Below are 12,051 nucleotides of genomic sequence, written 5' to 3' on the forward strand. Positions count from 1 at the left end.
AAGTTAGCTGAGCCTCCCAGTGGACCTCTGTTTCAGCAAGTAACACTTTCCCCTGAGCATTACATATCTATTCATGCATATGCTGGTTCCATGTGTGATTAAGTTTTCTATTCTTTCTAGGGGCTCAAAAAACACATGCCTAACAGAACAAATTATGTGCCTACCCAAGACTATCTCCGCATCTTTCAGGCAATAAAGCTCTTCGATGTTTCCTCTAGATCTTGTCTAACAATAACAGTTCTGCGCAGGAAATAGAATAAAACTACATTTTTTTCATTTTAACATAGTTAAAGGAAAAGCATATTTTAAAATTATACAATGAAAATGAATTTTTAATTAACTTCTGAATGCAGTTATAACCATAATATAAAATTATTTTATTAAACAGTGATCTTTGATAACAACATAAAATCGTACACTGCATGATGAATTTATTATTAAAACTTTAGCATGCATAGCAAATATACCACCTAACCATTGTATATTTGTTATTTTAGGTATGGTCTGCAAATAGTACTTTCAGCAAAGATTTTTCTTAAACTCCATGTTTTGTTTTGTTTTGTTTTGTTTTGTTTAAGGTCTTATTTATTTATTTGACAGAAAGAGCACAATCAGGGGGAGCAGGAGAGGTAAAGAGAGAAGCAGGCTTTCCCCTGAGCAGGGAGTCCAATGTGGGACTCGATCACAGGATCCTGAGATCATGACCTGAGCCAAAGGCAGACGCTTAACCGACTGAGCCACCCAGGCCCCCAAACTCCGTGTTTTTAAGCCATGGTAGTTAACTTTTAAAATCACTTACCAAGCTAAAATACCCTGGAATAAAATTAAAATTAAAATGATTTAATTCAGCTCATTAACACAAATTATTAATGTATGCAAATATAACGAATAGGTGCTTAACTCAAGGACAATGTAAATAGAAGCAATTTTTCTTGTGCTTTAGAGGTCCAACTATATTCAGTCCTGTGGCAACATGGCCAGAAATGCCGCTTCCCACAAGTATTACAACAGTTAAGAGAAAATTATTACAGTTAATTTAGATTTTGACTGTTTGCACTTTTATTTTTATTTCAGCAAAAGTGTTACTAAAGCCTGGTATTTAACCATTATTCTAGATTCATAAAACTGGATCTTTTAGAAATTATATTGAGAGAGTGCTAAAGCATCTAAATTGGCTTATAAAACACTAGCTTATCTTCTTACCAAAGAAGGCTTGGAGAAAGCAATAATTCTAGTATTTAATGTCTAAGAGATTAAAGCTTTGGAAATTGTTATTGTTGCAGAGCAGAAAACATTAAAATATTTTCAGTTTTACTGAAGCTTTTATCCACATTTACATCCAGCACTTAGATACATGATGATATGCAAGGTTATGTCACAGGGACAGTTTGCATTATTTATGTGGCTTTTAGTTTATAATGATGTTAAGCCTCCACAAATGCATAAGAAGGTAGGTGCATTTCCAACAGTGGGGGCTATAACTCATTTCTACCTGAAAGACAATGACTAGTGTCATGAAATAAAAAGAAAAATCTAAGAAAAATACTCCTACTTTACAAACGACACACTTAAGGAACTGTGTTCTATCTAATCTGCATTTTTAATGAGATAGTTCATATTCAAATAGTTTCTCAACAATCTGTAAGCAAACTAAAATCCAATGTATTTTAAAGTATCTGTCTTTTCCAGAGGCAAAAAGGTCTGAGAAAAAATGTTGGGTATTATAGAATGAATGGAGCAATGTAGAGGGTGCCTTGAAATTACATGTCTTCTAGATTAACTGAGGGTAAAGATATATATTTTTTTTAAGATTTTATTTATTTATTTGAGAGACAAAGAGGGAGAGAGTGAGCAGGAGGGAGAGGGAGAGTCAGACTCTGGGCTAAGTCCATCCCACGACACCAGGCTTCATCCTGTCCCCGAGATCATGACCTGGTGGAAACCAAGAGTGAGACACTCAACTGACTGAACCACCCAGCGCCCCCTGAGGGTAAAGATATTTCTCACATGCTATTTTTCAAATATAACAGTTATTTTTCAAGACACAAATTTCATTTTATTTTTAAATTCAATTACCTTAGAACAAAATTTCGTTTCTTTGTCCTGAAAAATTTTGTACTATTTTTGTAATTAGTCACTAGATTTAGAGAAAAATCAATCTGCTCTGACCAAAACTGGAAAAAGGAAGTGAGAAAGCTGTCCTCTTTCAGCAATACCTTCCCCACTTCCTGCCATGGAGGCCTCTAGGGGTGAGGTCCTAGAACCTTCTAGGAATTACACTAAAATACAGATTGCCAGATGTACTCCTTGAGATTTTGATTCAAGTGTTTCAGAATCTGCATTTAAATATATTGTGTATATATAAATTGACAGTGGCCCTTGATCGCCATTTTGAGAAACTTCTCTAAGGCTTCTATGAATACAGTTAGAAACCACTAACCTAGAATAAGCATACATATTCCCCTAGACATCATTCCGTATCAACAATGAAGTGTGGAGAACTTAATTTTGCCTGCGGGGATGATTTGATACTCCAGATAAATCTTAATATTAAACCTCATTTAACCAACAAATGGGCATTTAGTTAAAAAAAAAAAAATTGATTTAAGGGCCAAGAACTCAAAACCTTGCTCTCCTTGGGTTCTTGCAGTAAAAATAAGTAAGTTGGATCAAACACAGTCTCCTTCTAGGAGATAAAAACCATTATAAATTTATGGTACTTAGCTATAAACCAATTTACATGCTATGGTAAAATTGCCTGAGCTAAAAGACTAGGCTAATTAAACTGATGCTGGAGGTCAGAGTAGAGAAGTCTGAGATCATATAAAACTACAAATGGGGAGTTCAGTCAGTTGAGCATCTAACTCTTGGTTTCCATCAGGTCATGACACAACAATTCCAAATCTACAATATTCTAAACATATTTAAATTTGAATTAGCTTCGAAGCTCAGGTGCCAGGTGATCCAAATATCTTAATTCAATTTTAAGCAATTAAAAAAATTCTCAACTGAGTAGGACTAATGTTTTTGCCAAGTTCCCTAGTAGTACCCGGTATGCAAATGGATATAAACTCAATTTTCTTCTGGTTTTTTCTTTTCTTTTTTACTACATTATGTTTCTTTTTCCAAAACACTAAAAAAATAACTTTTCAATTAAATGTTCCCTGTCACTGTGTAAGTTAAAGGAAATGGAAATTTCACCCAACCCCAATCTCAAAAGAACATGCAAATTGCAACTGATGATATTTACACTGAAAGCATTTACTTTATTTCACTGGAGTACAGCTGAGAACAGTATTGATTTCTATGTGCCTTGATTTCAATCCTAGGTAAAAATCATGCTTAGGTGCCCTTAGTTGGGCCTTGCTGAGCAGGGTGTAGAAAGAATCCACTCACCAAGCCCTGTCTCAAGGCCATGCCTGCACATCCCCAGCCCAAGAAGAAGTGATACCTTTTTCTAAGTCATATCAAAGTGTTGAATAAAGCAGCTGTACTCTCCACAAACAAAGTGAAAACTAAAGATGTACCTCTTTTTTTTTGGACCACAAAGTTCCCTTCAGATACTTAGGTAGAAAGGCTTACAAGTAAGTCCATTAAAGTGTGAAGACCAAATGGTAGAATGTCACTTGGAACATCGCTTCTTTTAGCTTTTGCTATTACATTTTCATGATGAAACACACATATTAAGATGTTATCTAAGGGGCGTGTGGGGGGCACAGTCGGTTGTATCTGGCTCTTGGTTTTGGCTCAGGTCAGGATCTCAGGGTCATGGGATTGAGCCCTATATCAGGCTCTGCACTGGGCGTCAAGTCGGCTTGAGATTCTCTCTCTCCCTCTGTCCCCTGCCCCCTCATCCTCTCTCTCTAAAATAAATAAATAAATCTTTAAAAAAAAAAGATGTTATCTAAGATTTGACTACACAATGAAAACTTCCCTACATATTCCCACACCACCATGACTTCCCTAGACTTTTTATTGCTTCATTAAGTGAGACTTTTTATTCACTTCATTATATGAAGTGAGACAATATTTTGAAATATACAAATGTGCTCTTTCTCTTTTGCGCTTGTTTATGAATGATTTTCACCAACCTGAGCCTGAACCCATCTTTGCCTTAAGGAGAATTGAGATCACAGAATATGAAGACGAAGAAAGAATTAGTGCAGAGCTTTTTGATTTTCAAAATTGGGTCTTGTAAACTATTTCAAACACAATGGGCTTAAAAACCTGGCTTTAAATTTCTGGAGCCACACATCTGAGAGAGAAAAGTATTTTCTAAGTTAGAAAAAGCTTCCCTTTAAATATAAAAAAATAAAATTTGGAAAATGGAGCTTGGAGATTTGCTATAAGCCACTGAATAGGATGGATATATGATGCATAAAAACTATTTCTTAGGACAAAGTAAAAATGTCAAACCTTCCTTGGCTGCAGAAGGAGCCTAGAGAGGAGAGGGGAAGATGGCTAGGGGAGATACAAGCTTAGGGACCACTCCCTTCTCCAGATTCATTGTCATGTAGAGCACATCTATTAAACATTATCTGACTCTTAAATATTCTTATTTAGGGATACCTGGGTGGCTCAGTCAGTTAAGTGTCTGCCTTCCGCTCGGGTCATGATCCCAGGGTTCTGGGATCGAGTCCCACATCGGGCTCCCTGTTCAGCGGGGTGTCTGCTTCTCCCTCTCCCTCTGCCTGCCACTCCCCCTGCTTGTGCGTGCACTCTCTCTCTGTCAAATGAATAAATAAATCTTTAAAATAAATAAATAAATACTCTTATTTAAAATTTAATTTTTGTTACTTTGCAGCCTATAATTATAAAGCACAAATATACAGGTCCTAATCATCAACTAATTCATTCAACAAATAATTATGGAGACTTTTTATGTATCAATCATTTAGAAATAATGCAATAAATAGGGAAGCCACAGACCCTGTGATTACTCAGAGAATGTGCAGTCTATGGGGGGGTGCAGAGAAGGCGAGGAGAGAGACAAGGAAGTTAAAAGCCAATTATATCACTGTGCTTATAATATGCTACCACGTTTCCATTCAGACCTTTATCACATAGGAGGGAGATTCTAGTCTGCCTTTTTCTTGATAGAAATACAGATTATTAATGCAGTGTGGTTTGTTTGGATGTGCCAGAGAAACCTTCTGAAATTGCTCTTTGCTTTTCTAGGAGTCAGAAGTAGCCGAAGGAAAATTTGTATACTGAAATCTCCAAAATTAACTGCCAACTGTTGAATGCGATCAAAACACTTGGTATTCATATCTGCCACTCTACATACTTTGGGCAACATGACTGCTAATATCGAAATCAAATGATGGTAATACTGGAACCGTTTTAACAAAATAAAACAAAAGAGAGATCAGAAAACCAAAGTAAAAAAGTCAGCCCAGAAGATATTGTGGCTCTCTTCGAGTACCAGGTCTTGTTGGCCAAGGCAACAACTGATGGGTAGTAGACATACCACTGTTAGTTTTCTTTGAAACAGAAGCCATAGAAGGGGGGCTCTTGAAGCTTCAACTGAGGGGAGGTGTGAAGGCATAAAGGTTTTGAAAACATTCTCTGTAATATAAATGGGGATCCCTTTGCTGTCTTCAATAGTACTTCCATGAAACCATTAAGAGGAAAGAATGAAGGATGGGATCTGATAAGAAGGAAGCACTCAACATATTTGTGGCCTATAAAACAGGGAAAGGTATGAGTTATGAAGCCTTGGAAAAAAAAGACTAAAAGAAATGACAATGAAGATCAAAGACTAGAAGAGGAAGGAAAAAAGCGGTGAGGAGAAATAGGAGCTGCAAAAGGAGGAAACAGAGAAAAAATTGGGGCGGGGGAAGGAAGGAATAGATAATTTTATTTTTTAATTTCTTTAAAAAATTTTTTTTTAATTTTTTAAGTAGGCGCCAAGCCCAACATGGGGCTTGAACTCACGACCCTGAGATCAAGAGTCACATGCTCTACTGACTAAGCCAGCCAGATGTCCCTGAATAGATAATCTTAAAACAACATAATAACAGTGTTTTTCAATGAGTGGTGATATTACAAATTATTTTTCTTACGCTTTTCTCTAGTTTCTACGACTTTTATAAGAGCATTCACAGCTTTTCCTTTTTTTTTTTTTAAAGATTTTATTTATTTATTTGAGAGAGAGAGACACAGTGAGAGAGGGAACACAAGAAGGGGGAGTGAGAGAGGGAGAAGCAGGCTTCCTACCGAGCAGGGAGCCCAAGGCGGGGCTCAATCCCAGGTCCCTGGGACCATGACCTGAGCCGAAGACAGACGCTTAACCAACAGAGCCACCCAGGTGCCCCAGCTTTTCCTTTTTTTTTTTTAAAGATTTTATTTATTTATTTTGGGAGAAAGCACAAATGGGGTTAAGGAGCAGAGGGAGGGGCAGACTCAAGTGGGGTGAGAGGCAGAGAGAGAAAGGGAGAAGCAGACTCTCCGCTGAGCAGGGAGCCCAATGTGGGGCTCAATTCTGGGACTCCAGGATCATGACCTGAGCTGAAGGCAGACACTTAACCGACTGAGCGCCCCCATTCACAGCTTTTTTAACTGAATAGCTGTATTTTTTTTCTCAGTTCTATATGAAAGAGTACACTTAGCCCATTTAGTCTGTAAATTCATCATTCATTGGCTTAGGGTAAGATGGTGTGGCAATAATTTGAGAACTGCTTAACACATAGTTCCTAAGAGACATGTTCAAAGTATGTGGTCACTTACGTTGTATGATCCACCGATGGCCTATGATTTTCTTCCCCATGATGAATACTGATTCCATTACCAAGTCCCCATCTGAAAGTGTTCGAATCTTGAATTAGGTTTTCTGGGATTGGCTGGTACCATTGACACAGGCTTCCTTCTTCAAAGCTGCAAACTTTCGTAGCTTGAATAGAGTAGAACAAAGACAAGATGAGCTAATCACAATAAATGTGTCAATAGGGGCACCTGGGTGGCTCAGTCATTAAGCGTCTGCCTTCGGCTCAGGTCATGATCCCGGGGTCCTGGAATCGAGCCCTGCATTGGGCTCCCTGCTCAGCGGGAAGCCTGCTTCCCCCTCTCCGACTTCCCCTGCTTGTGTTCCTTCTCTCACTGTGTCTCTCTCTGTCAAATAAATAAATAAATCTTAAAAAAAAAGTGTCAATAAATGGCAATTTCTACTATATCAAGCACTGTCTTACTGTTGGGTTTCTTTTTTTCAATTATCTTTTAAGCATAATGAAAATAATTAGACAAATGATTTGTATTATCACTAGAAGAGTTTTAAAGAAATCTACATGTACTATACTGAAATATCTACAATAGCTATAAATGGAAATAAATGCATATACTAAAGAATTTGTTCTGAAAAGGAGGTGAGATTTTAATTAGGTCCTCAAATAGCAATCTAGGCATTGCCAGTCTCTTCTCACATAACACTGACATTGCTTACCAACCTCTGGTGAGTCTGTTCTTTTGACAAAGCTAAACTTCAGCTCAGCCTTTGAAGGGGTTAGTTCAAATTCCAAACTACTTAAGTTCAAATCAATAGTATTTTCCTTGAAAGTTCTCAATATTCTTGTAATGACTGTATCCTAATATCATATGAAATTACATGTCCAGTGATTTGTGAAATACCTAGGCTGTGTGTGAAATGATCTTTCTTCCTCTCTCTCTGAACATGTCCATGTGTCTGTCTGTCTTAAATTCTCCACTGTTCCTATGTAGACTGTAGAAGACTCCAGCTTTTAAATGGCATAAGCAATGTTGGAAAACCATAACCATCTTTTAGAAACTCAAGTTCATGATTTAGTGTAAAGTTTGAGAAGAAAACACTCCATCAAAAAAAAAAAAGTGATTTTTAATCATAACATTCAAGTGTGTCATTTAATCTCTGACATTACTAGTGATCATATAATTATATTTATCTTGTGAAGAGATTTAAAATTGTTTTCTTTTTTTCATTTGTTTCAGAGGTAGAGTTTAGTGAGTCATCAGTTGCATATAATACCCAGGGTCCTTAATGCCCATCACCCAGTTACCTCATCTCCCACCCCCCCGGAGATTTAAAATTCAATAGGATTCTCTTCTTCATATCATTAAAAAAGAAAAGAATCATAGATTTTTTTTGAAATTAGAGGGCATAAAGTTTTAGTCAAGCAAGATGAATGAGCTCGAAGATCTGCTGTACAACATTGTACCCATAGTCAACAATAATATATTGTGCACTTAAAAATTTGTTAAGAGGGTAGCTCTCGTGTTATGTTCCTCATACAATAAAAAGCATTAGAAAATGTAAGACCATAGATAACAGGCAGATTTATTATATAATAGTTCATCTTACAAAAAGATGGAAGAAGAAAGATCACATAATTGTTCAGAGTAATAATTCAGTTCATGTGTATTCATAGTAAATTAATAACCCCGTGATTTTAAAATAATAATTTCATAGGAGATGTTCATTCAGGACATTTCAAGAACTGTATCAAAATTGCCCACTCCACCATAAATGACGTAACTAAAATTGCAAAGTTGAACAAAGAAGAAAGTCAGTATTCACTAAAGATACACATTAGGTGTAATTAACTCAATTCTGTGTAAACTTTCAGAAATACAACTTATGTATGATCATAACAGGATTTGGCCTTCCCACGAGGAAGTCTGAATACCACAACACTTTCCATTATATTATCTCCCATCTGCAATGCACCGTATGTACCCTTAGCCAACGTGAGTTAATTACTATCTCGTCTCATCCACAGAGTGAGTTAGCTTTGATTTTATGAGTTTTGGGGTCTAGCTAAGTTAGTTAATTTATTGTGTATTTGTACATTAAGAAGCATTTCTTTTTCTAAGCTAAAATAAATATGAACCTTATTTGACTTTTCAAGGTTTAGAATTTCTACATAATGCTGACAGAAGACAGAATAGAGTTTCACTACACTCTGTATTATCTGCCTGGTCTGAACCCTTCATATCATCCAGACACTTGAGAAATATTATAGTATAGGAAATTCATATACCATCCAATAAATAGTGGGGAAGGGGAAAAAATAGCAAAAGTGTTCACTTCTTCTGATCTTGTGCTTTGCCCATGCAGACACAGATCAATTTTTCTCCTCTAAGACTGTATCTCCAGTTGAGACGTTCACTTCTAAATTAAAAATTTGCCTTAAAAGCCATAGATTGGCAGATGCCAAAAAGTAAAAACCATCTTTCAATAGGGACACAGGTGAGGAAGGGCCCATCTATATTAGCATTGGTTCTTATGAATTCTACATATTTAACGTAGTATTCATCTATTTTGGCACTGGCAAAATTTGAACAAATTCATCTAATTTGAGAGTACTACTTCCACTTTAAACATTCCTGTTTCATGAGTGTGAGGAGTAGAATAGAGACAAACAGGGGGTATATAAAAGAGCAGGTCAATTATAGTCCCAGAGTCAAGTAAAGTCCATGAAACAAGTGTTTTGAATCCAAAACTTCAATTTAAAAACACTTGCCTCTTGTTGAGCATCATAGAAGAATGCATGCTGATTCTTCCACTATAATTTTCTATACAAACAACTCTTATGTTAAGAACCTGCTCTAAGTCAAGTTGAAAATTTCTAACTAGGACACGAGGCCATGCTACTTAAAAATTATACTAGTATTGTCTTATCTGTTTTATGCTATGTTTAATACAAAATAGGAATTCACCTACCGCAGAATGATTCATCTGATTGGTCAGGACAGTCATATCTAAAATCACATGTCTGGATTTTTTCAACACAGTGACCATCAGACTTGCAAACAAATTCATCGTCTATACAGTTGTGTGGGGGTAATGTTACTGGAGCTGACATTTCTGGTGGAGTTGGGAGGTCCACTGGCAAAGTACCTTGATAAGAGATAACATACAGGCATAATTCAGTAATTTTCCACTTAAGATTTTACACAATAGGGCGCCTGGGTGGCTCAGTTGGTTAAGCGACTGCCTTCGGCTCAGGTCATGATCCTGGAGTCCCGGGATCGAGTCCCGCATCGGGCTCCCTGCTCGGCAGGGAGTCTGCTTCTCCTTCTGACCCTCCTCCCTCTCATGCTCTCTGTATCTCATTCTCTCTGTCTCAAATAAATAAATAAAATCTTTAAAAAAAAAAAAGATTTTACACAATAAGCTTTTCTTAGTATGTTTCACATTGAATATTACAAAGAATATTTGGCAGTCTTTGGTAATATGCTGAATTTTACATAAGCATATAAGTTGGAGTCCTCGGTCTTAGCAACAACAAATAACTGGATATAAATAGATGAAGGTGCAGATAGAAATTACTGAAAAACTGTTCAGAACTCACTGAATAAATGGGAGGGGCTGTCAAGGACAGGGCTAGGATCACTGGGAATCAAGGGAGTCCCAGATACTGGCATTAGGAATCAGAGTTAAGGTCTGGTTAAACCTTCTAGTCCACTAGGTAAATAAACTTTGCTCTTCCATTGTAACAATTAATCCAGCAACTCCTCATCCTTGTTTCACCAGCCCTCACATATTCAAGGTTGCAAGACAGAGATTCATCTGGAAGTATTTATATAATTAAGATAATAATTTCTGAAATTACAGAGCTTAGAAGAAATTTATAGAAGCTAATTTATACAGTAAGTTATTCAAGCAACATTTATTAATAACACCCCGTGTCATGGACATGGTAGGTACAACAGATTGAAAGGCAAATATGCCATCACTGCTGTAAAATAATTCACTGAGTAGTGGATAAGGCACTCAGGTAAATCTTTCATTACAGTTCCATAGGATACATTTATGAGAAAGAGTATAACACCATGGAGGCAAGAATGACACCTATCCTTTCACTCTTGCATTCAGAGCATAATTCACAGACCATGGTACATGGTGAGCACACTATCATCACTTAGAAATGACTGAATAGACAGATGGAAAGACGGATGGATGGATGGATGGATGGATGGATGGACGGACGGACGGATGGATGGATGGGTGAGTGAATGAACAGATGGACAACTGGAAGACTGTACAGCATATGGAGAACACATGAAAAGCATACATTAGATAGGAGGCGGGGAATACTTCCTGGAAAAGTAATGTCTTCAGCTTTTAGCTTTATTTTTTTAAAAGATTTTATTTATTTATATGAGGGAGAAAGAGAGAGAGTGTATGCACAAGCATGGGGAGGGGCAGAAGGAGTGGGAGAAGCAGACTCCCTGATGAGCACAGAGCCCCACAAAGGGCTCTATCCCAGGACCCTAAGATCATGACCTGGGCCAAAGACAGATGCTTAATCAACTGAGCCACCCAGACATCCCAAGTTTTTAGCTTTAAAAGATGAGTTGCTGGTGAGATGAAAATGGGTATAAGGTCCTTTTGGGCAATGAGCAAAGATTTGTGTGAAGGCAGAGAAATATACTGGCCCATTGTTTTTGGAATGCTGTGAGAATTTGGCATAGAGAACATCTTGTGACAGAGTAAGAATGTGTGTGATAAAGTCACTAGATGTGGAACTTGTTGGGAGACAATTAGCACATCATAAAGAGCTAAGTGGGACCAATTTAGGAGTTTGAAATAAATATAAAAAGCAGTGGAGAAATGCCAAAGTATACAATTTCCACTTTAAGAAATACTTTTCTGGCATTAGTGTGAAGAATGATTTGCAGGTGGTTCTGGCATGGAAGAGAACAGCTAAGCTTTTACTTTAATTCCAGGCAACTAATAAACCAAAGCAAGAGACTGTAATTGAAGTAATTAAGAGCTAAGACTGAAGCATATAGGAGATAAATCAAAATATCAACATTTTATGGAAGAAGTTGACAATGATCTACATCTCTAGACAAGTGGTCTTTTAAAGCATAAAACTCAGAAAGAAACAGCCTCTCTAAGTTATAATCTATGCTGGAAACTTCCAGCTCTCCTTGTATGGAAGCCTCCCATTGTGAACTACAGCAAGAAGTTAAGCAGATCTTCTGCTTCCTTCAGCGACCTAGAAAGAAAGACAAAAGAAAGAAAGAAAAAGAAAGAAAGAAAGAAAGAAAGAAAGAAAGAAAGAAAGAAAGAAA

The 12,051-nt window shown here is 37.0% G+C and overlaps 1 protein-coding gene across 1 annotated transcript in view; it reads right to left on the reverse strand.

The window, feature by feature from the left end:
• MALRD1 (MAM and LDL receptor class A domain containing 1) overlaps positions 1-12,051 on the reverse strand; it is a 794,826-nt gene that overhangs the window by 509,799 nt on the left and 272,976 nt on the right. The window contains exons 21-22 of the mRNA XM_044915239.1: positions 9,692-9,868; positions 6,730-6,892 (exon numbers count right to left, since the gene is read on the reverse strand). Of these exons, the coding sequence (XP_044771174.1) occupies positions 6,730-6,892; positions 9,692-9,868 (340 nt within the window). The remainder of the gene's footprint in view (positions 1-6,729; positions 6,893-9,691; positions 9,869-12,051) is intronic.

This window comes from Neomonachus schauinslandi, chromosome 5 (genome assembly GCF_002201575.2).
Source record: "Neomonachus schauinslandi chromosome 5, ASM220157v2, whole genome shotgun sequence".
Taxonomy (NCBI): domain Eukaryota; kingdom Metazoa; phylum Chordata; class Mammalia; order Carnivora; family Phocidae; genus Neomonachus; species Neomonachus schauinslandi.